The sequence below is a fragment of the Aquila chrysaetos genome, chromosome 13 (genome assembly GCF_900496995.4).
Source record: "Aquila chrysaetos chrysaetos chromosome 13, bAquChr1.4, whole genome shotgun sequence".
Classification (NCBI taxonomy): domain Eukaryota; kingdom Metazoa; phylum Chordata; class Aves; order Accipitriformes; family Accipitridae; genus Aquila; species Aquila chrysaetos.
The window spans coordinates 40,828,487-40,851,481 of NC_044016.1; the positions used below are offsets into that span (position 1 = coordinate 40,828,487).

Genomic DNA, 22,995 nt, shown 5'->3' on the forward strand with positions numbered 1-22,995 from the left:
CAAAGAGAGAGAAAGCTTCTACCATATCCCGCAGGCCATGGGGTGGATGCCATCGGAGCAAAAGGGGGGAAAAAAAATAGAATAAAATAGAGGGGTTTGCTGTAGGGACCTGCGTGAGCACAAGGAAGAACTTAGTTCAGGACTAGGGTTAAATCCTGATTTTGCAACATCCTGCTCATTGCCTTCAATGCACACACAGTGCATTGGGAAGGATCGAGCCTGGATGGAGACATTTATTTACCAAATAAAAGGAATTTAACCTACTCCTGCCATATAAGGACCCTGCAACCTGCGAGGCCAGGACAGGCTGCCAGCTCCTCCTTACCTGCCCAGCGGCTGTAAGCGCAAACCCAAGAGGAACGAAACTCACGTGGAAGGACAGCAAAAAAACTTCTGCCCGCCAGAGCCCGAGCATCCCTCCCCACTGCCGAAAATGTCCCAGGAAAAGGATGCTCCAAAGTCAGAGCCTGCATTTAGCCACACAGGGACGTTATGGCACCTGCTTTGCAGGTTAAATCAGCATTTCTGTGCTAAATGCAATGCAGGGAACATGGCTGATGCTGTCTAAACCACTGGCTTTGATGGATTTACTTCTGTTTCCGCTCCCATAGCTGAGCCTGGAATTCAGGGACCTCAGTCAGACCCAAGCATAAGGCACCAGCTCCAAAATTCTCCAAAATTCAAGTATTTCCTCCAAGACTGAGCAAGCATCCAAACTCCCTTCATTCACACCCTGGCAGCTTCCCATTATTTCAACTTTAAGACCCCCAAGCTAATTGTCAGTAAATACCACGCAATATTACGCATTTGGATACACGTTAGCTTAGGAGCATCTGTTAGCCGTTACGCAGCCTCCAGGAACCAGATGGGAAGAGACACGGCTTTTGAAAAGGCTTTGGCTCATACCTAATAACGCGTTTCTTTGAAACACGGTTGCTGTCCCTGTTTGAGGATGTTTCAGTCGTTCTGAAAATCCTCAGGTTTTGAGTTTCTGCCTGGGATAAAGCCTTTCTTACTGGGTTGATGTGGCTGTTGCTGAATTTTGATTTGGGCACGACACAAGGAGAAAACACAATTATTTCCAGAGCTCTGACCCAGAAGCACAAAGGATTAATCAGGATTAAGATCAGAGTGGTTTTCATCACAGACCCAAACCCAGCCCCGCTCAGGAACAATTAGAAATCCCTCGCTCTGGTCAAACAGCTGCTCCACTGGCTTTGATACCAGATCTACTTTCACCCTCTCTCGCTGCCGATTCAGGTGGCTTTTTGCCATTTTTCCTCCTATCCAAGTACACCGGTTTTGGACTAGTCGTGGTAGGCTATGCCTAAGTTAAGAAAGGCACTTGGGAATCTTAATTCCCCTTAAAATCAAGAGTAGCTACCTTGAAGGCTGACAGACGTCTAAGGGTGCTGTGTATCCTCAGCCAGACATTTCCAGGTCCTAATTCATTGCAGGCAGCTACCGCGCATCACTAGCGCTCCAGGCTAACATTAAGAATTTAATATTACAGCTCCAGATAAAACAAATGAGTTCATTAAATGGTTGGGGATGAGGCAAGGTGCTAGTCAGCTTCTTTCTTTTTAAATGCTGGTGACGAGGCAAGGCGATTGATACTCAGCTTGTTTATCTGTACACGCTGTCCAAGAGGAGGGACAGGACATCTCCAAATCCACCGTGCCCCATGGATCGCTTTGGGCACGCAGCAGCCCTGACAAGGGGCCCAGGAGACTTCACTTTGGCTACAGATTACCAAAGGCAGGGCAAGAATCTAGAGAAATCCCCAATCCTAAGGCTTTACCCTAAACCAGAGGGTTATTTCTCTGCTGGTAACTCTTGCTGCTCATATTCGTAACTGGACAGAGTAACTCAAAGCCTCTGCTCAGTGTACTATGAGAACGTGAAGGTTGTTTTTTCATTTTCATCAGGAAATTAGTCACTTAAGTTTTGCTGCATGGACATTGCTCAGAAACACATCAGTGCTGACCGTGCAAGTTGGTTTTACAGAGAGTTTTGCTGTTCCTTGGCTGCCCGAGAGGTTGGGAGCTGCGAGAAGAGAGGGGCATGGGGCGTGGAGGGGGGACAAGTCCCCAACGCTGCTGCCGGCAGCTCCTCGGGGGGACATCTCGGAGGTGCCTCAACCGAAAGCAGGGACAGACAGCAAATATGAGGTACGGACTGTAAGCAGTGCCTCTTCCAAATAAATCAAGGAATTTAACGCGTCTTCATGGTATGAGCTGTGGGCTGAGAGCTGGAAGGGTCAGGAAGATGGCTGGGGGTTGTATTTTTGGGTGGCACTTGCTACAAAGAGATGCTTGGTCTTCACATCACCTGAATTCCCAAACCGTCAATTTTGCTTCAAAGGGGATGTTTAAAAGGAAGTGTAATACCACGCTGCCAGGTTGCATCTATGCCCGCGTTTATTTATACTGAACAGCTTTAAAAATACAGAATAAAATAGCTTTATCTACTATTATTCACAACATCTGGTCCAAATATTACATTTTTAAATATTTAATTGTTTAATGAAGCAATGTTAGAAAAAAATATGAAATAAAAAAAACTCCATAAAAGAATTACACATCTCAGAACAAAAAAAAACCCCCAAGAAACAAAACAAAAAAACCTCTTGCTGTTTAACAAAAAAGTTTTACAGCCAAAGTCAGTCACAAAAAGTAATGGAAAAAAAAATACTTATCCCCACTGCCTAAGAACAGTCAATAGTTTGTTACGCCAAAGGTTGTTATAAACAGACAAAATACAATAATTTGGACTGGCAGCAAGATGATTTACCTGGAAAGATGTAGTAAATGCCAGATAGTACACAAGGCAATTCTAAATATATCTCTCATATCAATATGTACGGATGACAATGCACAGTCACAGTCAAATTAGAACTAGACAGGAATATTTTGGATGGCTCTGAACACGGATCCCCAATACTTAAAAGCAGCCCAGCACTAAGCTGTATAGACTCATGGGCAGAAGCAAAACACTGGCAAACTCGTGGCCTCCTCCAATACTGCAATGACCTATCGCAGCTAGATAAACATGAGAGCACAGAGTACCTGTCATCCCATGGCCACAAAGGCCATTCGCCTTAAGAAATACTAAGAAACATACACCAAGTGGGACATTTTCTGCAAAAATGAGTGACCCACCACTCCCCCACCCCACTTAAACAAAAAAGAAAAAGAAAAAAAAAAAGAAAAAAAATCGCTTTTGGTTTAAGAAGGCCACGTGAAAAGAAACACTGTAGATTGTGCTGGTCTGTCACACATGCATTTTCTACATTGATATACAAATTATGTTAAGCACAGGTTGTTTTAGATTGCGTGTAAGCATCCAACGGTTCATTCAAACCATTAGAAGCCGGCTATTTTAAACCACATGTGCCTAGAGTGCTGTTTACACCACAAATGAAGTGATTTTCAACACTTTTTATTAAGGATGCAATGCTATAAATGACTGGTCGCACTCACTGATGCTCCTTGTGGTATAAATAGTACTGAGGATTTCAGTTTGCAAGCGCCAATTCTGCATCGGGAGTACCAAGATCTCAGTAGGGAGATGAACAATAAAGAAACCCTTTAGTTTTTGGTAGGAACATAAACATGGGTAAATAAAGTATACACAACTACTATAGATTCGTCAATGAAGAAATTCTACCATCACATGACATTGTCATGACAATCATACCACTCCCTCCCAGGAAAACTGCAATCATTATCCTGAGTGGAAATGTTATTTTTAATATATGGAAATAAAATACTGCAATATTCATGTACAAACCAAGTTGCCATATTTAAAGTCAGTATTAAAAGGCATAAAGCAAATTCTGGGTTTAAAGTTTGAACTTTCTGAGCGAGGTACCTGATTAAGTTCCTCCGCCAACACACTCTAATATGACAACATTAATCAGTCATAGCTGTTAGCTATGAAACCTAAATTTCTATAGGTATAATTTGCACGTATTTGCTTTAGAAAATGTGTTTCAACATGTTAGCAAGAATTCTTAATTTAACCTAAAAAAAATACAATAGAATATCAATTACAAAAGTCCCAAGTCATTTTGTTTTGCATACATTGATACCATCTTTGATATGACAAAATGATATTTCTACCATGAATATTTGCCCTTCCGTCTTAAAGTTTGGTTGAACCATCTCATCGCCTCTTAACTCATCCCTCAGGTGTTGTCTTCCCTATGCGGTTTTGTTTAGTTTAGCTGTTTGAAAGGCAGGCAATAACATATAGGAAAAATACAGTATTGCATTTACAGTCAGATATCGATATCCAGCCACCCTTATGCATCAAAGCCTGGACGTAACCAGCAAACACGAAGTATTTAAATGATTTTCAAAACTGCAAGTTAGTCCTCTGCAACACATCTGCCAGCAGCTGCTGCACAGCAGCTCAGGCTGCGCACCGCGCTCCCCCCGGCCACAGCATTTCACAACTGCCACTAAAACGCCAGTGTAGAAAAGCAGACGTGGGAGAAGGATTTAAGGTCCACAAACGCCTGCCACAACTGCACAAAACCGGGGGCAACTCAGACTTATTTCCCTCACAAAGAAAAGCAATGCATCTTCTTCGACTGGCAGCGCAGGGATGGTTTCGGGTGCATCGGAAAGAGAAAGGGGAGCTTCTCTTTCCAAGGCACCTGTGCATCAGCTCCGTCCTTTGCTCACCTCTCAGCGCCGGGGAGACGCACGCTTTAGTAGCAATAGCCCGGGTGCATCAGCTGCATGCCCTGCACATTCGAGGTACTGCCAATGACTCCATCGCAACCCTTCGCTATACATTACGGGTGCTTCAGCAGATCTCTTTTGCAAAACTGAGGCTCATCTTTAACCATTCATGTTTGTAGTAAGATGGAGAGTGTTGTTACATATACAAATTTGGTTACAAAAATGACTGCTAACTACAACTACTTATTTTAGTGTTACCAAGGTAAGTGGCTAGAAAAGCAAACATGCTGGCTAAACGCTACTGCACTTTTCTCAGCCAGTCAACAGAATCAGCACGGTAGGACCCAAAGTCATGAAACGAATTAAATCCAACAGTTAAAGAGAGTAATTGGACTTCACCTATTCAGATAGTCTTTCCTACGTGGCAGGAAAGGAGTGGCGTTCTGCTCTGGGGAGAAGAAAAAGTATCCTTGGATTCGTTGCCCTGTAACTTGACTGAAGAGTCTCGGCAATTCTCAAGTAAAGGCAATACAGAACACGCACAGCTTTGCTTCAGCCAAAGGTGAGAGAAGACAAATGCTATTTCTCATCGCCTTGTCTCTTGATTGCATTAGCATTAAGTTATCAAAAGAATATTTGGGGGGGAGAAGTTAGAAAAGCCTCGGGACAGAGGTGTCACTGTTGTGCTCTGTGCCCAGCAGCTTTACTGGACTTGACATTTCAGTATTTCTGAGGTGGCACTGTTTTAAATAAAATCTTTTGCCTCCCTTTCTCAACATTTATAAGATAACCAACTTTGGCATTTTACATCATTACAACCACCGTATATAGGTGGCTTTTTTTTTTTTCCTTTTATATATATATATATTTATATATATTTAACTCCCCCATGTCTCCCACACATCTTTGGTTGCACATACAGTTGGGAAATTTGGAAGCTTCGTGCCACTGATCAGAGGTCTCCGCACTCAAAACTATCTGCAAGTGGATGTGGAAATCTAACACCTCACTACCTGAAGAGGAAAAATTTAAAAATCATAAAAATGACTTTGTTTCACAGGCAAACTAACCTTGTCTACTACACAAATAACTCTTCTGACGAGCTTTTGAGATAGTCCAATTGACACCGAGACTGCAAACTACTGAAAGTTCCCTGAAGCAGGAACAAAACACATGCTTTGTTATGGAAAAAGCGGTATAAAATAGTTTCTGGAAACAGCCATGGCATGCTGAGAACGATATCAATGGAATCATTCCGACTCTACACTACTCAGTACTGATCCGTTAAGCTCTTTCCTTACCCTCCCCACCCCAACCCTTCCATGCTTCAATAACCAATAACAAATTCACCTGGAAGTAGACTCAGAGAAAACAGAGTTCCTGCGCTCCTGTCCAGTAGTCAAACTTTGATAAATATATTAGTGAATTACAGGATCTACTGTTATGTTTTTTCCAGGAATACAAAACGCAAGCACCGTAGAGCATACTGGCCTTGAAATTACATTACACTACATTTCCCTGATGATCTCCACAGCTTAAAAATGCTTTTGGGGCCACACTGAAGTCTAAAACTAACTTGCAATAGTAAGAACATTAAACATGAATAAAACTTTTAATCATGAATGCATGATGAGCATGAACACCCACATAACATCAGAGCTGAGACTATTCCAGGAAAAAAAAAAAAAATCTGAATGGTGCCCTGACTGGACCCAATACCCGTTAAATCACCCAGTGGATGAGGACATCAAATGTAGTGTCTCTGCTGTTCAAGATCACTTCTGCATCAGTAACGAGCTTTTGCAGAAGCCCTGCCAAGAGAGAAGAAAAAGAGGCAATGCAATGCAAGCAGCTCGTCGGCAGCATCGTCTCTCAATATCCGATCAAGAAAATTCTGCACAGATCCAAACCAGCAATTGCCGGCAGCGTTTTGACTGCGTGGCTTTCCCTGCAGGGAAAGCTGCATGTATACAGATGTTAATTGCTTAGAACTGCTCAACAACAGCATTTTTGTCCAGGAAACATCTTGCTGGATACAGGCACTGCACTGTAAAAACTGTTATCAGGTCCTGTCTGGAAGTTAAAAGTTTCCCATCTCTGTAAAACTCAAGCTACATCTGTCCCTTTAAAGAAAATCTGCACCTGGACACTATAATTAGGTGGTTAAGTGCCAGGCAGAAAAAGCAAACGTTTAAAAATGTGAACTGACATGAAATAAGTGGTTCCTTCTACAGCACTAAGCTACGAGAAGTCGGTTGTAGTCTTCGTTGGCAAAGTTATTACAGAAACTTTCTGTCTTAACACTGGACATCTGACTGAACTATCAGTAATTCAAAAAAAATACTCTCATGATTTGCCAGTATCAACTGAGTCTGGTTTCCATGGGGCTGAAAACATGGAATGTGCAAATCAGTAAGTACAAAACAATATATATGGCATTTGACATGACTAGAAGTAAATTTTTTTCCTCCCCCCCCTGCCCCTTCTCACAGGATTCAAATTTTCTGGCGTAACTAACATTGCCAGCAATGAATGCGCCAAAAATGCCAGCATCAATGACTTAAATAAAATCACCCTAAAAAGTAATATTTTTCAATAGCACCTACATACTTCTGGAACCTAAGCCCCATTTAAAATAAACACTTAGGTGCGCAGGTATCTTTAGCTTTTGAAAATCAAACAGAGGAGCTTTTGCAAATTTGACCCAGAGACACTAGATCTGGCTACCACCACCCACAACAGGAAAGCTTTTTTTTTTTTTTTTTTAAATCCGTCTCAGCTCTGGTTCCAGAATTTAAATGCAGATATACAAAACATATATTTTAATGCTTCTTAATCAGCAAGAAACTGCAAATACATCTTTTACTACAACTAGGTTATATAATTTCAGCTAAGGCTATACTGTAGCTTCTGAGTCTTCATCTGAACTCCTGCAGTTACTGCTTTTCCTGAAGCCTTTCCATGTGTAACCCATGAAGGTAGGGCTGATGGGCAGGAAGCTGAAACACCTGTATTTTTTAATAAAGTTCATGCCAAAAGGCAAATCATATGTTTCCATGCCATCCAGTGACTTGCTTCCTTTACCAACCCCTTTCTTCCATTTCCGTATTCCCCTTTCTTCAGGGCTTCCTAGAAGTCAAAATAAAAGAAAAAGGGAAAAAAAACCAAACGTGAATGTCTTTATGTAAACACACACATATATAGTAGAGGTTAAGAACAGAAAGAAAACCCCAAGTCTCAGACACCATGTTCAGCAAAGCACTGGAAAGATCTTCTAGACTCCTCAAAGAGGCATGAAGAGGGGGAAAAAAAATTTATTGGAAATGGCTACTATCTGTTTTATTTTGTAGCTGGAAGTCAAGGCAACTTTTTGCTCTTAAATGAATGGAAGCAGGTTTGGATCTTAAAATATTTTTATTCTGTCTCCTGAAGATGACTATTCTGGTTTGATTTTTATCTGCTATTTTGTATGTTTAAAAAGATGGAGACCTTAACCTGAAAGATTCAAAGCTTTCTCAAGGAAACCAAGGCACGCAGGTGTTAAGCAGTCTGCTCCAGGTGTTAAAGAAGTCAACAACAAAAGCAGTAATCTCTTCCCCCTGCCTCCACGAAACACTGTGGTATCTTCATTCAGAAAGGCAGTTGTTACTTCAGATAAAACAACAAGTTCACACGCTGACCTGGAATGGTATTATCCAAAATAAATGCAACGCAGCCACCGACAAACATGGCTGTAGTGAGAAGGACGTTTAATACTTGATCAATGCCCGCTATTCCTAGAAGAACAGCAAAAAAGAAAGTATTTAGAATTTGAATTTTTATCATACATACACACATCCTACTGACTGACACGCAGCTCAACCAGGAAAACTTGCTACCGAGTTCACTGAGGAATTTGCTCAAATAGGACTCTTAAAACCACATGGGAATAGATGCAGAAGAACTTTCAACTAATGTAGTCCACCATGGGGATCCCTTCTTTCCCAAAACATAATGCCATGAACTTTCAGTTGCTTATAAAAATGTCATGAAATGCCATTTTAGTCTCTACTGCAGACACAACTGCTTAATTTAAACTAAATAGAAAACCACAAAATGGAAAAGGAGAAATGTTCATAATGTAATCATGTGGACCAAAATAATTGCTTTTATAAACCTTTACTTTTTAAATGGGCAAGACTTCATAGCACCAATTCACAGGAAGACATTGTACTAATATATCATCACCTAGCTCTGCCTGAATTATCTACTTTTCTGAACAACTTAAAGTAGGTTAGATATGCTCTTAAATCTGGTTCTGAAGCGATAGCTATAAAAAGTTAGTTAATCTTTCCTTAAAAAAAAAAAAAAAAAAAAAAAAAATCAAGTATTCCTGTAGAGAGTCTTCCTTTGATGACATACACTGTCATGACCACTATTGAGAAGGTAGTATTAAAATACAGAGCCTACTCTATGAATTCACCAAAACTATAATTTGGCTAACAGTCTGAAACTGAGTTCATTAGAATTCAGATTCAGAGCACATGTCCGCAGTGACAAAAAATTTCAACCCCCCCAAAATTCCTAGCTTCCAAGCTCTACCTTGGTATTTCCCCTTGTTCTTTTAACATCATTTACAACTCAGATTTACCCTGTTAGTCTTTCTTCCAGTCCAGCTGGCAATCACCTCCTTCCATTGCTCTACAATGGTACCCAGAGAAAGCAGGACAACTTCAAATGTATCCCACTGAAACATGCAATTCAGGTCTCAACATCTCAATTAATTCTCCTCTGAACATACCTGCCTTGCTATCTATAGCTTTTATTGTCTCCATAATACTTGTTTTACCCTTTACATTACTTTGTACTTGTATGTACTTTGCATATGAGTACAAGGTAAAGTATGGTTCATGTAAATGAGCAGAAACACATACCTGTGACCAGTGGATTTTGTTTGAGATAGCTTGGAAGGACAAGTCCAAAGAAAATGGAAAATCCAAGCACAAACAGGTTACGAGAAGAATTTAAATCTATGAACTGGAGGTTAGACAGACCCACAGCTGTAATCATCCCTAAATAAAAATAAAACAAGTCTCAGCTTGTATAGAGCCTTTTTCTTCAAAAACAGACAGCAACATACATATAAACAGCAGTAGAGTAAAAAGATATAGCCACACAGTACACAAAGAAGAGCAAAAAAACCATACGTTACCAAAGAGAGTGCAGAAGAGGGCACCAAGCACGGGGTCAGGCAGCGATGCAAAGAGAGCACTGAACTTGCCAACCATCCCAAGCAAGAGCATGAAGGCTGCCCCATACTGAATAACCCTGCGGCTTCCAACCTGCCAGAGAACAAAAAGGAAAGGACACCGGAAAAAGTCCATGCTTAGTCCAACTTCTCATCTTGCATTTTATTTTATTATTCTCTTTTGCATTTAAAACTTCTTTTCAAGCTTCCATGCATATTTTTTGTGGTGTTAACACACAGGCTGCAGAGCCTTTACAAATGTCTTGGAGGGCTCAGCTGTAACATGGCTGCACTCCAATTCTAACATAATTTTGTTTGATTTTGTTTTCATTAACATTAAGTCATCTTTAAAACCATCTGTAACTGCTACAGCCACAATAACCATGAAATGTGGTGCAGTCTCATCTACAATGAAGAAAACAAATAGACCCTAACTAGGAGAGATGGCAAATAGATCAACTGTAATGCAAACAGAAAAACAAAATAAAATCCATGTGTTGCTGCCCTTTTACACAAGAATATATGTATTAGTTACCTATCACGCAGTTCACTTGAAGGAGATGCAGACTTTCTAGACAGAGATTATCAACTGACTTTATAACATCCCTCTGAGATCAGAACTGAATTCACTTCATATGCAAATCATGGCCACACTAACACTGAAACCAAGTGCCTGCACTTCCCTCCCATTTTTATTTTAAGCATTCAAACTGTGGGCAGTTTTTCTCTGGCACTATATTGTAGTGGAAGTTGGTAAACCTGAGTGGTTGATATTTTAATAGTGTTACACGTGCAAAAGAGGTGCACCAGGGACAAACCTCCCCCCCTGCTACGCTGTTAAGGTGGTTTCTAGCAAAGCCCTTTGTAGGTCTCCTGTTAGAGGGTGTTAAGCTTCAAAGAGAAGTAGACACTAATTTCTTAACCATGTGTGACTGAGCTAAACGAGTGAAACGAGGAAAAAGAAGATACAGTAGGCATGTTTAGGGTAAAAGTACTTCTTTCCCCCACATTCTTCACTGCTTAACTGTCAGAGGAGATGTGTTCACCTACGAACAAGCTACACCAGTAAATTAGGGTGTTCACTAGAATAACAACTGACATTAGCTTGCATTTTTCTCTACTTTTTATAAAGATATTTATTTCCTTAGGGCCACCTGTATCTTGCTCTAAAATTATCTTCCTGCACGAAAACAGGCAGATTCTTTAAAAAATCCACACGATAGTGACATTTATTTATGCAAATGCTCAATCACTACAAGGCAAACAAATTAAGCTCCCTTTGAAAGCTACTAAAAGGATCCTGGTCAGCATTTAGCTCAAACCACGTATTTATTCCCAGGCACTCGTACACACACTTTATGTGATTACTCTGGAGTGTGTGATATGGTATCTAGTACCCTACTGCAGTATCCATTTAATCATCACCATTATGGCATAAGGTGCCTATACTTTTGCCCCAACTAATCAGATTTAATTGATTCTCCTCTCATCAAATAAAACTCGCTCACAGACTAGCTCAAAGACTTTGCAGTACTTATATCCAGTTGAAGTCTCAAATTCAAATTCTAAGCATAATCATATACTGATTTCAAGGGAGGTAAACGCCTTTTCAAATGTTGCACGGGTAAAACAGGATCACCAGGACTATGTAGTCTTTGCTCATAAGCACTAAAGATTTCCTCTCCCAAATCAACAGGGGAGTATCTACATGCCAAAAATATATTTTGATATAAATTGAAGTTGCAAAACTGTTAGTTTTTTAGGAATGAGTATGCAGACAGGAAAACAAGACAAAACACTGGAGCACAGCCATCCAGCTGTGCCATTCTGGATAAGGCATATTCACTCCTCCCCCATGCGCTCTGAACAGACCTAACTGTAGTTTACTCTGTTCTCTCTAACAGCTGCCAGTTTAACATCCCTTTTTCACTGTTTCAAAGCAAAACTCATTTTTGTAGACCATTAATAAAAAAAAATGCTGTTCATTCATATCAAGCTCTATGAAGTAACAACAGAAAGGCAGCATAACAGAATAAACCTTTCTTTAAGGATTTTTCTAACCAAAATTTCTTCTAGGAGATTTCCACCAGCAACTGAATGGAAGACTTGTACAGACAGCAGATGGTGCTATTAGTATTTATATTCCACCCTAAAACCGAACAGAATCATCCTTTGTGCAGGAAAAAAAATGGCTGAAGATAAAATTCATCATCTATATTGGATTAAGTCAGAGGGATGAGTTATTGTAAGTGGAAAGCATACATTTACTATCTTGTATGCATGAAGTAGATTTGTGGCTTCCAAGTGAAATATGCAACAAGATGTACGTATTTACAACATAAACTACTCTTACCAATTTTGTTGATATTTCTTAACAAGGTTAAATTAACAATATCAAACAAATCTATCTGCAGTCCAAGGTCTCCCAGTTAAGCAAGGCATTCAAGCACACATCCATTTCAGCATGTTAACAAAGGAATTCCTCAAGTGCTTAAATATTTTGCTGAGTAACACCCCCAAAAATATGTAATCCCTTAAGCATGCTCAGTGCCTTAGAAACCTATGACGGAAACAAATATTTAGGGTACATTTAACTTTGAAGTTACCTTGACTGCAGCTCCTGTTCTAGCTGTGTCAGCGTAATGTCCTAGTACAGACGTAGATAGGACCCAAGGACCTCAAGTTGCATTTCATGGTGTGTTCAAGTGAGACATTAAAAATAGTCAGTTCTCTACCGATGCTTTCAGAGCCAAGACATCCAAAAGAGTTATCAATTTCTATACAGTTTACAGTGCTTATGCCTCAACTCAAAACACCCTAGAGCCCTGGAATGCATTCTTGGTTTTCAAAGGGGTAGCTTATTTAGCATAATCTGCTTTATGTGGGTTTTCTAACTGCCCTTTACTCCGAAAAAAAATAAGATTTTTGAGGTCCTTATCTAGAGTGCATTTCCATTAGACAATGGCTGGTACAGACATGTTAGGTAAATTCAGAATGCTGTCTAAAGTTTGTCTGCACAAAGTACTAAGTAGTATAGTTTCTTGGAAGAGGATCATGCTGTGAAACGTGAAAATGGCGTAAGCCATCTACCAGAGGCGATAAAATACTCAAGGCACTGAGTAATCAAGGTAAAGCACATACCTTTGTGATGCCCAAGACACCAATGTTAGGGCTGGAAGAGGTGGATCCATTCCCTGTCCCAAATACTCCATCCAGAACACAGGAGAGACCCTCAATAAAAATCCCTCTGTAAAAAAAAAAAAAATAAAAATTCAAACTTTTACTAGCGTAGACTCACTTCAGGTGGTGCTTTATGACTGCATGCTACGTGCAGGCCTGTTAAGGCATCTGTCCCACATGAATTATTATTATTATAATTCACATTTCAAGCTCCAACACAACTGGAAAACCTACTTGAGTTCTGTTTTCTACGTCTTAGATACCCACGTTCTTAAACTGAGAAAATTACAAAATAATTCAAGTGAAACTTAGAGCTGCTCTTTATTTCTAAAACTGCATGTCAGGTGAATTTGACAAGCTACTCCAATTCTAGAACTGCTTAGAGTTCTGTCCCTACAGAAACCGTACTATTAACTTCCACAGACTCCAGCAAGAATAGGACTAGGTTTCCAATGCTACATTTGCAACAAAATAATTCAACATGACAGTTGCATCTTGTATTTCAGATCCTTGCCCCTTGTGTTTGACCAAATTGTAACATTTAATCTCAGAGCACATTCCTGTCTTATTCCAAGGAAAAAAAAAAAAAAAAAAGTAAAAAAACCCACGTAGCTTAAGACACTGAAAAATATTTCTCTTTTTTTACATACCTGTTTATTGCATGAATAGGTGGAGGAGGAGCACAAGACAACCTGGCACAGGCATAGTAATCTCCTATTGATTCAATAATGCTAGCAACAACCGCGCTAAGCATTCCTATTACTCCAGCGGCTGAAATTGTTGGCAGTCCCCACTGAACTGTGAAGAAAAGAAAAACGAGATCTCTTGTGCCACAGAAAGCAATTTAGATATCAAAACATACAGCAATTTCATAGAATCATAGAATCGTTTAGCTTGGAAAAGACCTTTAAGATCATCAAGTCCAACCGTTAACCTAGCACTGCCAAGCCTGCCACTAAACCACGTCCCTAAGCACCACATCTACACCTCCAGGGCCGGTGACTCTACCACTTCCCTGGGCAGCCTGTTCCAATGCCTGACAACCATTTTGGTGAAGAAATTTTTCCAAATATCCAATCTAAACCTCCCCTGGTGCAACTTGAGGCCATTTCCTCTCGTCCTATCCCTTGTTACTTGGGAAAAGAGACTGACCCCCACCTCGCTACAACCTCCTTTCAGGTAGCTGCAGAGAGCGATAAGGTCTCCCATGAGCCTTTTCTCCAGACTAAACAACCCCAGTTCCCTCAGCTGCTCCTCATAAGACTTGTGCTCCAGGCCCCTCACCAGCTTGGTTGCCCTTCTCTGGACATGCTCCAGCACCTCCATGTCTCTCCTGTAGTGAGGGGCCCAAAACTGAACACGGTACTCGAGGTGCGGCCTCACCAGTGCTGGTACAGGGGGACAATCACTACTCTAGTCCCACTGGCCACAGGATTTATTCATCTTTAATGGAATCAACGAACTCCCTTCGTGGTAACACAGTCTGGCAAGTTCAAGTAGATGAAAGGAGCAAAGGAAAAACTCCCTAACCAATTGCTTTGATCATGCTTGGAAAAAAACCCAAAAACCCCTAAACCCCACCAAAAAAATTCCTCCTGTTCAGAAGGAAGGAATTTGAACTACTGCTTGTGAAAAAACAATTCTGATCAGTCAGGCGAATGCCACTTAATTATTATTGCTCTAAAAACTCAGTCTTTGGTTACAAGTTTAGTCTACCGAAGAGAATGGCCAACAACCAGCTACGATCACTGCACAAACACCTTCTAATTCCAAATTTTTGTAGAAAAGAAAATAAGATTATTTTAAGCCTGTAGAATAGCTTGGCAGGTTTTCCACAGCAATTGCCTTGATGCTTTTATCTCTTTGAAATAGATGAGCCTCTTGCAACAAAAGGAACTTTAAGTCACACAAACGTGAATGAACAAGGCTTCACAAATAAGAGAGGTCTAATCAGGGTGCAGAAGTTTTCCTCCTCTTCTTTCCCAAAAGCTTCTATTATACATTTTGCAAGTACTGCTTTAGAAGTGGTTTCTTTTAAGAACTAATCAGAACCAAAGCATATGGAAAACCACAACGAAGCTGCCTCATTACAACGTAGTGGTAGTCCTAACAATTTCTATTATTCTATTCTAGTGGAATATTATCCTATTATTACCCAATAATTTCTGAGCAGCACAAGGGTGAACCAGTAGTGCAACTCCATCTCATGCCATAAGAAACAGCCTTTAACAGCTTTAAACTTAGAGGTGGCCAGCAAAAGAATACAAACAGCCAAGACGACGCAAAAGCGTTTCATGTTCTCTCGTAAATACTTTTTTGTCCTTTGATAAGCATTGACTGGCATTCTCTGACTTGCCCATCGGCCTGATTCCAATGCCGCTCCTGCAAGTCAGGACATTTTTGTGTAGTTGTTAATAGTTGTGCTAATTCAAGAACGGGTGCGTTTAGGGCAGGGAAGTGCATTAAGCTGGAAAAAACTCCACGTGCTACTGATTCTTTAGCCAATGACAATCAATGACTTCAGTTGCTCTACAGGAGTTGTAATAACCCATCCTTATTATTGTATAACATTAACAGCAGCTGACCACAGTATCAACAAGTACAGATAAATCAATTATTCCCTGAAAATCCATGTTATATATACAGTCACATTATGTTATTAGAAGTCAAGAGTTACCTAGATAAGCCCGGCAAGTGCCTTCTACTAATTCAAGTCTCAGAGACTCGGTCTTTCTTGGGTGAGTCCTTAAGGTATCAAATTAAAGAGGAAAACAAGAAGAAAACCATCATCCCCACCTACGATGTCTTTAGATCAGTGCATGTTGAAGTGCATCAGAATATAGTACCAAGAGAAAAATAGCAATGCTTCCGAAAACAACAGAAATTATACTCATGGGCACATTATTAGAAAAACAGCCCTTAAACCCAGACATACTTACAAGGATAAGGAACCTTGAACCACGGAGCTACCAACAGCACTCCTCGTCGGGCATCTGTGCGAGCGTAGAAGCCGTACTTCGAACTGTCAGGGGGAAAGACGTCTGTGACAGTGAAGATGAAGCAAAGCAACCATGACACCAAAATAGCTAAAATAATCTGTGAAAGAGGAGAAAAAAAAGCTGTTTAAAGTAAACTATCATTGGCACTGTTCATCAACAGCCAACAGTTCCTGCACAGAATATCTATTACACGCATACTTGAGTGTGACCTTAAGTGAAATTTTAAGTCTGAACAAGCAGTAAAGCCTGTAATAGATCTGTTAGGTGTTTCCCCCCAGCCCCTAACAAAGGTGCTGTTCCAAAATCTTTAGAATTAGAGCAAGCCTCTTCTCTACCCTAACAAAGGGGAAAGTCTCCAAATGGGCACTTAAACAAACTAGTGAATTAGTCTCAACTTTACCAGAGAAATAAAAGGAAGTCTTTCACATGGGGGAACGGAGTATTGCTTTCATAAAACTAGAAGATAATGATCTCGCCATCCCTTTTTGGAGAGCTCAGTTTAGGCTTTCACTGCATGCATAAACATACCTTCTTCTCTACCCCCTTCCCTCCCCTCCATGATCTTCATCGCTCCAATGACTCTTCATCAGAGATGGATGCCAGAATGGGATCTGGCAAAACTACAATATGAGACTATTTCCTGTGGCAAATAAGCCATTTAGTTAAGTTTCCCATAAGCCCATTTAAGCTTTTACCTCACCTTTCTGATCTACTGTATTATTAAGAAAGATCAAAACCAAGAAAAAAAACCCAAAACACAAATTAGGGGTTTTTTTTGCCAACTGAAGAACAAATTCAACTACTTACAGGGAACATCTTGAAAAGTTGCAGCCTGTATGCTGTCCATCCTTTCTTGGATTTGTAAATGGGTAAGGGAAATTTGACATTTCTGGCATACTGAGAAAACAACAACACTAGGAAAATAGTCCTGAGAAAAAAAGAGGAGGAGGGTGGGACAAGAGAGACATGTCATTAGCACCAATATGTTAAAAATCCTTCTCAGCAAAAACCTCTTCAGGCTCTTCAGACACAAAATATAAATGTACATTTTAAATTTAGCACACAATAAGGCATCATAAGAGAATATCTTTTAAATAAATTATTATTCCACAAAAGCCAAAGCAACATATTTGTATTCTAAAGTGCTGCAAAAAAAGCCAGCAGCAAACAGGTAAATGAAAACAGGAAAATGAATCAGACTAAAGAAAGATCTTCAGAGCTAAGCAGCCATTAGCAAAGAGCTATGCTGCGCTGCTTCTTTTTTGACTGAAATTCTCTCTCTGTGTCCAAGGTCTGCTCTGCATATGAAGCACAAAGGTCGCTGCTAGCAAATGGGAAGAAACAGGAAAACTGGAGGCCAGTATACAATAATTTCTACATTTCAAAATTTGCATAAAACTCCAAAGCACTTGAAAAATTTCTTTCAAGGGGAATTCTTTCTTCAATTCTTAAAAACCCCAATTTTTTTTCGGACATGCATCTTTCACTAAACAGCTCTAAATCAAGCAGAATAGAGCCCCAAACCCCAAGATTCCCTTCAACTGCAGTTCACCAGTAACCCAATTTATTACAGTTTTTAGATGCCTCAAATATTATGCATTTCCCCACCTTGTCAAAACTGCTAAGCTCCTCTATACATTAAAAATTAATTCAAGTCTACAGCTAAAGTAAGTATCCACTGCAATGAAAAATATAAAAAGCCAGGGCAGGCTGCTCAATTCTGAAATAGCCAGAACCAGTTTTGCTGTAAAAAGGCTACACAAAGAGTCAAGCTGTCTGAAGAAGCAAAGCTTTTCTGAAATTTGAGATTATGTTTTTATCAGCTGACTTAAAAAAAAAAAAAAAAAAAAAAAAAAAAAAAAGGCAGATTTTAAGCCTCCCTCCCTCTTCTGTCCAAGATCAGTTTCAGTCTGTAAGAAACAAAACAGAGCTTTATTGTCCCTCAACCTCCAGGAACAAAGAGCTCTGCACAAGAAGGGTGTCACTTATAGCCTTTACCCCTGACTAGAGCAGAATGATAAAGGCACCTTTTCCTTGCATTCAGGGAACATTTTGGCATCTCTCCCAAAGTCTATTATGGAAAGATGGGCTCCACTCCCTAAGAGCAGCTATCCTGCCACGCTAGCCCTGAGGACGGGTGGCTCTGTATTTTGATTTATTTAATAGAGTGTTGTAAATAATGTAACAATATTATATTATTGTAAATAATATTATATTGGCTACACAGCAGGGGAGCTTACTGCCATTCTGTAAATAATTCTGTAAAATATTACCAAATCTTTAAATGCCCAGAGAAACAATTTTGTTCACCAGATATACAGGGAAAGACTAATTCAGGAATAATTTCCCTTTTTACAGATCACGATGTGATGTGTTTTATGGATTAAATTATTTCAGCTTGGCAAACACAGAACAAGCAAGGTCAGAAAACTGTTTGGGAAACTGAAAATCTTGTCAAATAGCAACTGTAGCTAAGAGAGGATAATAGCTGTTACACAGGTATTATTCTGCTATGCTAGATAGCAACACAGTATTTTTATCTCATCAGAACAGTAAAGACAATTTCAAGTGCCACATCTTGTAGAGATCAAGTTACTTTTGAGTGGCTCTAGATGGCTATGGAGTTATTTTCAACAATCTAGTGCACATTTTTGAGTGGCAGAAGCCAGAAATACTTATTGACTGGGTAATATTTAAATCCCATTCCTAAATTGATTTATTTTTTCCATCTGCAAAACGTCAACTTCAATTACACATTTCCATGTCCAACTCGCCAACGGTCTGCTTGATTGATTTAACGTTAGTCCCAACTTGCATAGAATTTGTTTTACAGGAAAATAAAATGTTCCTTTGGGTCAGCTGCTTAACATAATAGAATTACAAAAATATTCATGATGCTAACATCCAAGATAAAAGAGAATTAAACAGCCCTTTAAATCATAAGCTGCACTTACGGAATACTTTACATGTTCAAAGTACTGTGCAAACAGATTAGTCAGATCAGAATCTGATCTCATCAAGTCATTCCTTCCGCTTCCAGAGCCAGCACAAAGTTGGTTGCTATACATTGAATATAGCAACTGCTTCAGCCAATTTCCTTCTCCCTAAAATGTGGTCTCCATCCTTATTTGGCTGGTTATCCACAGTATCTCACCGGAAGCTTTTGTCTTCATCTCATTTTTCTCAGTTATTCCCTTTCAAACCACTAATCTCAATTCTTTAATTTCCCTGGCATCTATACCTACAGAAGCACACACATCATGCCCTGAACTTCACTCTAAAGGCCTTTTTGTCTACTAAACAGGAATCTGCCTATTTATGTCTCATGGAAATGGCATTCATCTTATGGCATTCATGGAAATACACACGCTCTCTGTTGTCACACAAATTTCTCTTGGCTATAGGTAAGCAAACCAGTAATAATGACAAATGGACCACTACTACCAATGGTATTTGCTTGCTGTTGCAGAACAAGAAACATACACAATAGCATCATAAAAATAGAAATAAAAATTGTCCACTAATCTCTGTTTTGCTAAATGTTTTGCTAAATCATCTTTTCTATAGCACTGAATTAGACCCAGACAATGGCTCGCAGACCAACTACTGTTTTATAAAATCCTCTGTTCTCCACACCTCACTTTCAGCTGTTATCCTTTCCTGCCTCTTTGAGTTGCTGCTGTCCTTGTTCCCAAATTGCCAGCTGACCCAATCCAGACCCACTCGCATTCCTGCACACGGTATTTCTCCATGCTGGGAGCACTGCAATGCTACCGTTGGCAGCCGAGCAGACTCTGGCTTTTCCCAGGCACTCCAAAATTCCTGCATGATGACTTACCAACTGGGACCCCCGGCCTAAGCCAAGAACACCCAGGAGTACTTACAACATCGCGATACCCCAGTGTTTGCCTGCTCTTTCTCCAGCAGCTTGGAAACCGGAGAGGCCGATGAGAGCAACAGTTGGCGTGATGGTCAGAGGTCCAATGTATCGCAACAGGGCGCCAGGAAGGCCAAGCAAACCGATCACCACTTCTATCAAGGAGGACATGATAATAGCACCTTGGATCTGAACACACAAGAACGGGAAAGAGACAGTTCAGTCAAATCTTACAAGCAAACCCAAAACATTTCTTTTTCTGCTCTGGATTACAAACTGCAGTTAAAAGAATTCAGTGACACAGAAGAACTCAGCAAATTTTTCGTCATAAAACAGCTCATTATGTTTAAGTGACTTATTGCTTAAGCATAACACTTATGGTTTTCTCCACAAAACTATTACACAACAGACCAGTGGGCCAGTCTGGTAGTCGTGTGGATAGCACATCACACTGTCAGACAGGAGACCTGGGTTCCAGGCTAACCTTTAAGCTCTCAGATCGAACCGGCAAGGGTTGCTGGCGCCACGGAGGTGATGCTCCTAGCTCCTAGGGGCAGAGTGTATGCTGCATTGTTCACAAGTGCTCCTTAGAAGCTGGTATAGAGCAGCGTTGTGGTCTCAGGAGACTGTCAGCCCTCTTGGCTGCAGGGCTCTTGGCAGGATGTAGCTATGGTTTGAAGATGGGGAAGAGAGAGGGGTTGTTTTTAATTAAGAAAAAGTTTGCAGCCCAAAGCAACGGGATGGGAGATAAATTCCATGACACACGCCTTAATTTGGACTACGCTATCTACCACTCTAGTGTGATGCCTGGGCACAACCCTCATCCTGTGCTCTGCAGAGCATGATGAAGTTCAGACTGCAATGCTGCGAGTGGAGAAGGAGTTTGATATATTTCAGCAAGTCTCTTGGCAGAATCAATGTCTTATTAAAATAGTCTCCAACTTAAGACACCTAGGGATGAACCAGATTTGCTAACTGCGTTATTTACCTTCCACGGGACAGCCTACTGAACAGAGTGACAGCAGGCAAGTGGTCTGGTAGCAGCTGAACTGCTAGCAGTGGGCACAAATCGCAAAGTGTTATAAGAAGAGTATTCGTCTTGCTTGTGCATTTTAGTGCGCATCTTTTGGAATGTGGTAACTAACTCCTTGTATTTGCTGTCCAGCAATGAACAAGTTGAAAAGATGGAAGACTTCCATGAAATGAGTAAAGGGATATATTCAAATGAAAATTGCAGTGAAAGAAGAAATTACCAACTTAAAGACAAGAACACACAGATGGTTAGGTGAGAAACTTAACTGGAATTGGACAGATCAACAGCTAAAGGCTACTCCTACATTACCTCTCGTATTCTGGGATACCAGATGTGCTCAGTGTGAAGCAGTTCTGTTGTTCCGTTTGTAACTGTTATATCTTACAAAAGGAAGAAAAGAAAAAACACAGGTATTTATTCCTCAGCCATTTTAGCATTATTTAATAAAAAATAAATCTCTCCTCAAGCTGTGTCTGACAAATGAGCCTTGATTTACACAGAATAAAAGTTCTGCAATGCTACAAATCAAGTAATAGCATGCTTACGTTCCCCAAGAGCTAACCACTAATTCTATCCACTGTACCAAAGTGGGAAAAAAACATAACTTTCAGAAACAAAGGTCAATTAGGGATTCTCTTCCCACTCCAGTAAACGGATGAACGGAGAATTACTCAACTGCACCCTAGGAATCAAGTACTCCAACGTTTGTTGTTCACCAATTTAGGTCACTCGCTGAATGATGAATTGACCCGTGATAATAACCCCATCTGACCCTTTTTGAAGGTTAAAAGGTTCAAGAGCAAGATGCAGCAAAGTCTCTTTTTTCAAAAGCCAAAGTAGTGGAAAAAATTGCTTTGCCATCAAAGGTTATCAGACAGTATTTTCTTTCAGCAAGGTGTGTATTAGGATACCTGCATATTTTGGTGCACAGAAATATCCAACACAGTTAGCACTACTAAAGCACACCACAGTTTGCCTTTAAAACTTGGCCACTGAAACCCACGTGCTGTTTCTCAGGAGCTAAATCTGACTCCCCCAGTGAGAAAATGTGAATGCTCAAAACTAAGTTTTCTACAGAAAAAACATCAGGAAAACTAATTAGATGGTCATAAGTGAATCAAGAGAGATGTATAAACACATGAATAATATAAATATAAATTATTACAGAATCAAGGACCCCCCGGGAAGAACTTTAATTAGAAGCAAGCAGCCTGCTTCTCTATACTGCTGCCTTGCACTGCCCACAGCCTTATTACTGAATAACCACACACCATTAAAAAGAAAACTGCCAGAGCTGTTTCCACTTCAGTTTTCTAACCTAAGCAAAAGCCCCCTACCCAAGCAGTTTTACTGCACATTTTCACTCTAAATAAATTCAAAACCCTTCAGGATGATGGCGTTAGCAAAGAAAAAGTTAATATGAACAGCTAAATATTGTCAAAGCTTGCTCTGTAAAACCTCTCAGGTATCAATTAAACAGGTAAAAATACTGGTCTTGAGGTGATGCTGAACATTGCTCAAACTTCCTACTACTCAACTTAAAAGGGCTCGATTGGACTCCCTATTTCCAAATAATGGAAAGGAACATTTACGGAATCCTTCTGCCTTTCTCTACATTGTTAACAAAAGAATTGTTTTATGCTGCTGCTAAGATTTCTTTTGTCAACATTTTTTATATTTAAAAAAGTGCCAGAAACAGAATTCCACAAGGGCATTTTTAGGAATCTTTTTCCAAGGCACAAAGTTTTAACATTGTAAAAAGGAGAGAATTTTTCATATTCACTGCTCATTACTTCATTTCCATATCAAAAGGTTTGGCAGTTGCACTATACGTGATCTGGGTCATTTGTCACTTAAACTTGAACAAGCATAAACGACAATTACCTGTATTATTACATTTCCACTTCTCCAGGGAGAGTATTGCTCTAGCAGGTGCTAAGAATGCAAAAGCACTCGCTTGAAACAAGGGTAACCTGGTGGAAAGGGAA

At 40.1% G+C, this 22,995-nt stretch overlaps 1 protein-coding gene across 7 annotated transcripts in view; it reads right to left on the minus strand.

Moving 5' to 3' along the window:
- Window positions 1–2,402: 2,402 nt before the first annotated feature.
- SLC23A2 (solute carrier family 23 member 2) overlaps window positions 2,403–22,995 on the minus strand; it is a 57,917-nt gene continuing 37,324 nt past the window's right edge. For 6 of the 7 annotated variants that reach the window (XM_030035459.2, XM_030035461.2, XM_041128505.1 and 3 more), the window contains 11 exons: window positions 22,892–22,980; window positions 21,317–21,387; window positions 19,982–20,163; window positions 16,905–17,025; window positions 16,038–16,194; window positions 13,749–13,896; window positions 13,060–13,165; window positions 9,883–10,012; window positions 9,605–9,742; window positions 8,372–8,467; window positions 2,403–7,820 (listed from right to left, as the gene is read on the minus strand). In XM_030035459.2, the coding sequence (XP_029891319.1) occupies window positions 7,588–7,820; window positions 8,372–8,467; window positions 9,605–9,742; window positions 9,883–10,012; window positions 13,060–13,165; window positions 13,749–13,896; window positions 16,038–16,194; window positions 16,905–17,025; window positions 19,982–20,163; window positions 21,317–21,387; window positions 22,892–22,980 (1,471 nt within the window). In that variant the 3' untranslated portion in view covers window positions 2,403–7,587. Of the gene's footprint in view, window positions 7,821–8,371; window positions 8,468–9,321; window positions 9,418–9,604; window positions 9,743–9,882; window positions 10,013–13,059; window positions 13,166–13,748; window positions 13,897–16,037; window positions 16,195–16,904; window positions 17,026–19,981; window positions 20,164–21,316; window positions 21,388–22,891; window positions 22,981–22,995 lie in introns of those variants that run through there. The other variant, XR_005933861.1, reaches the window with a different exon arrangement.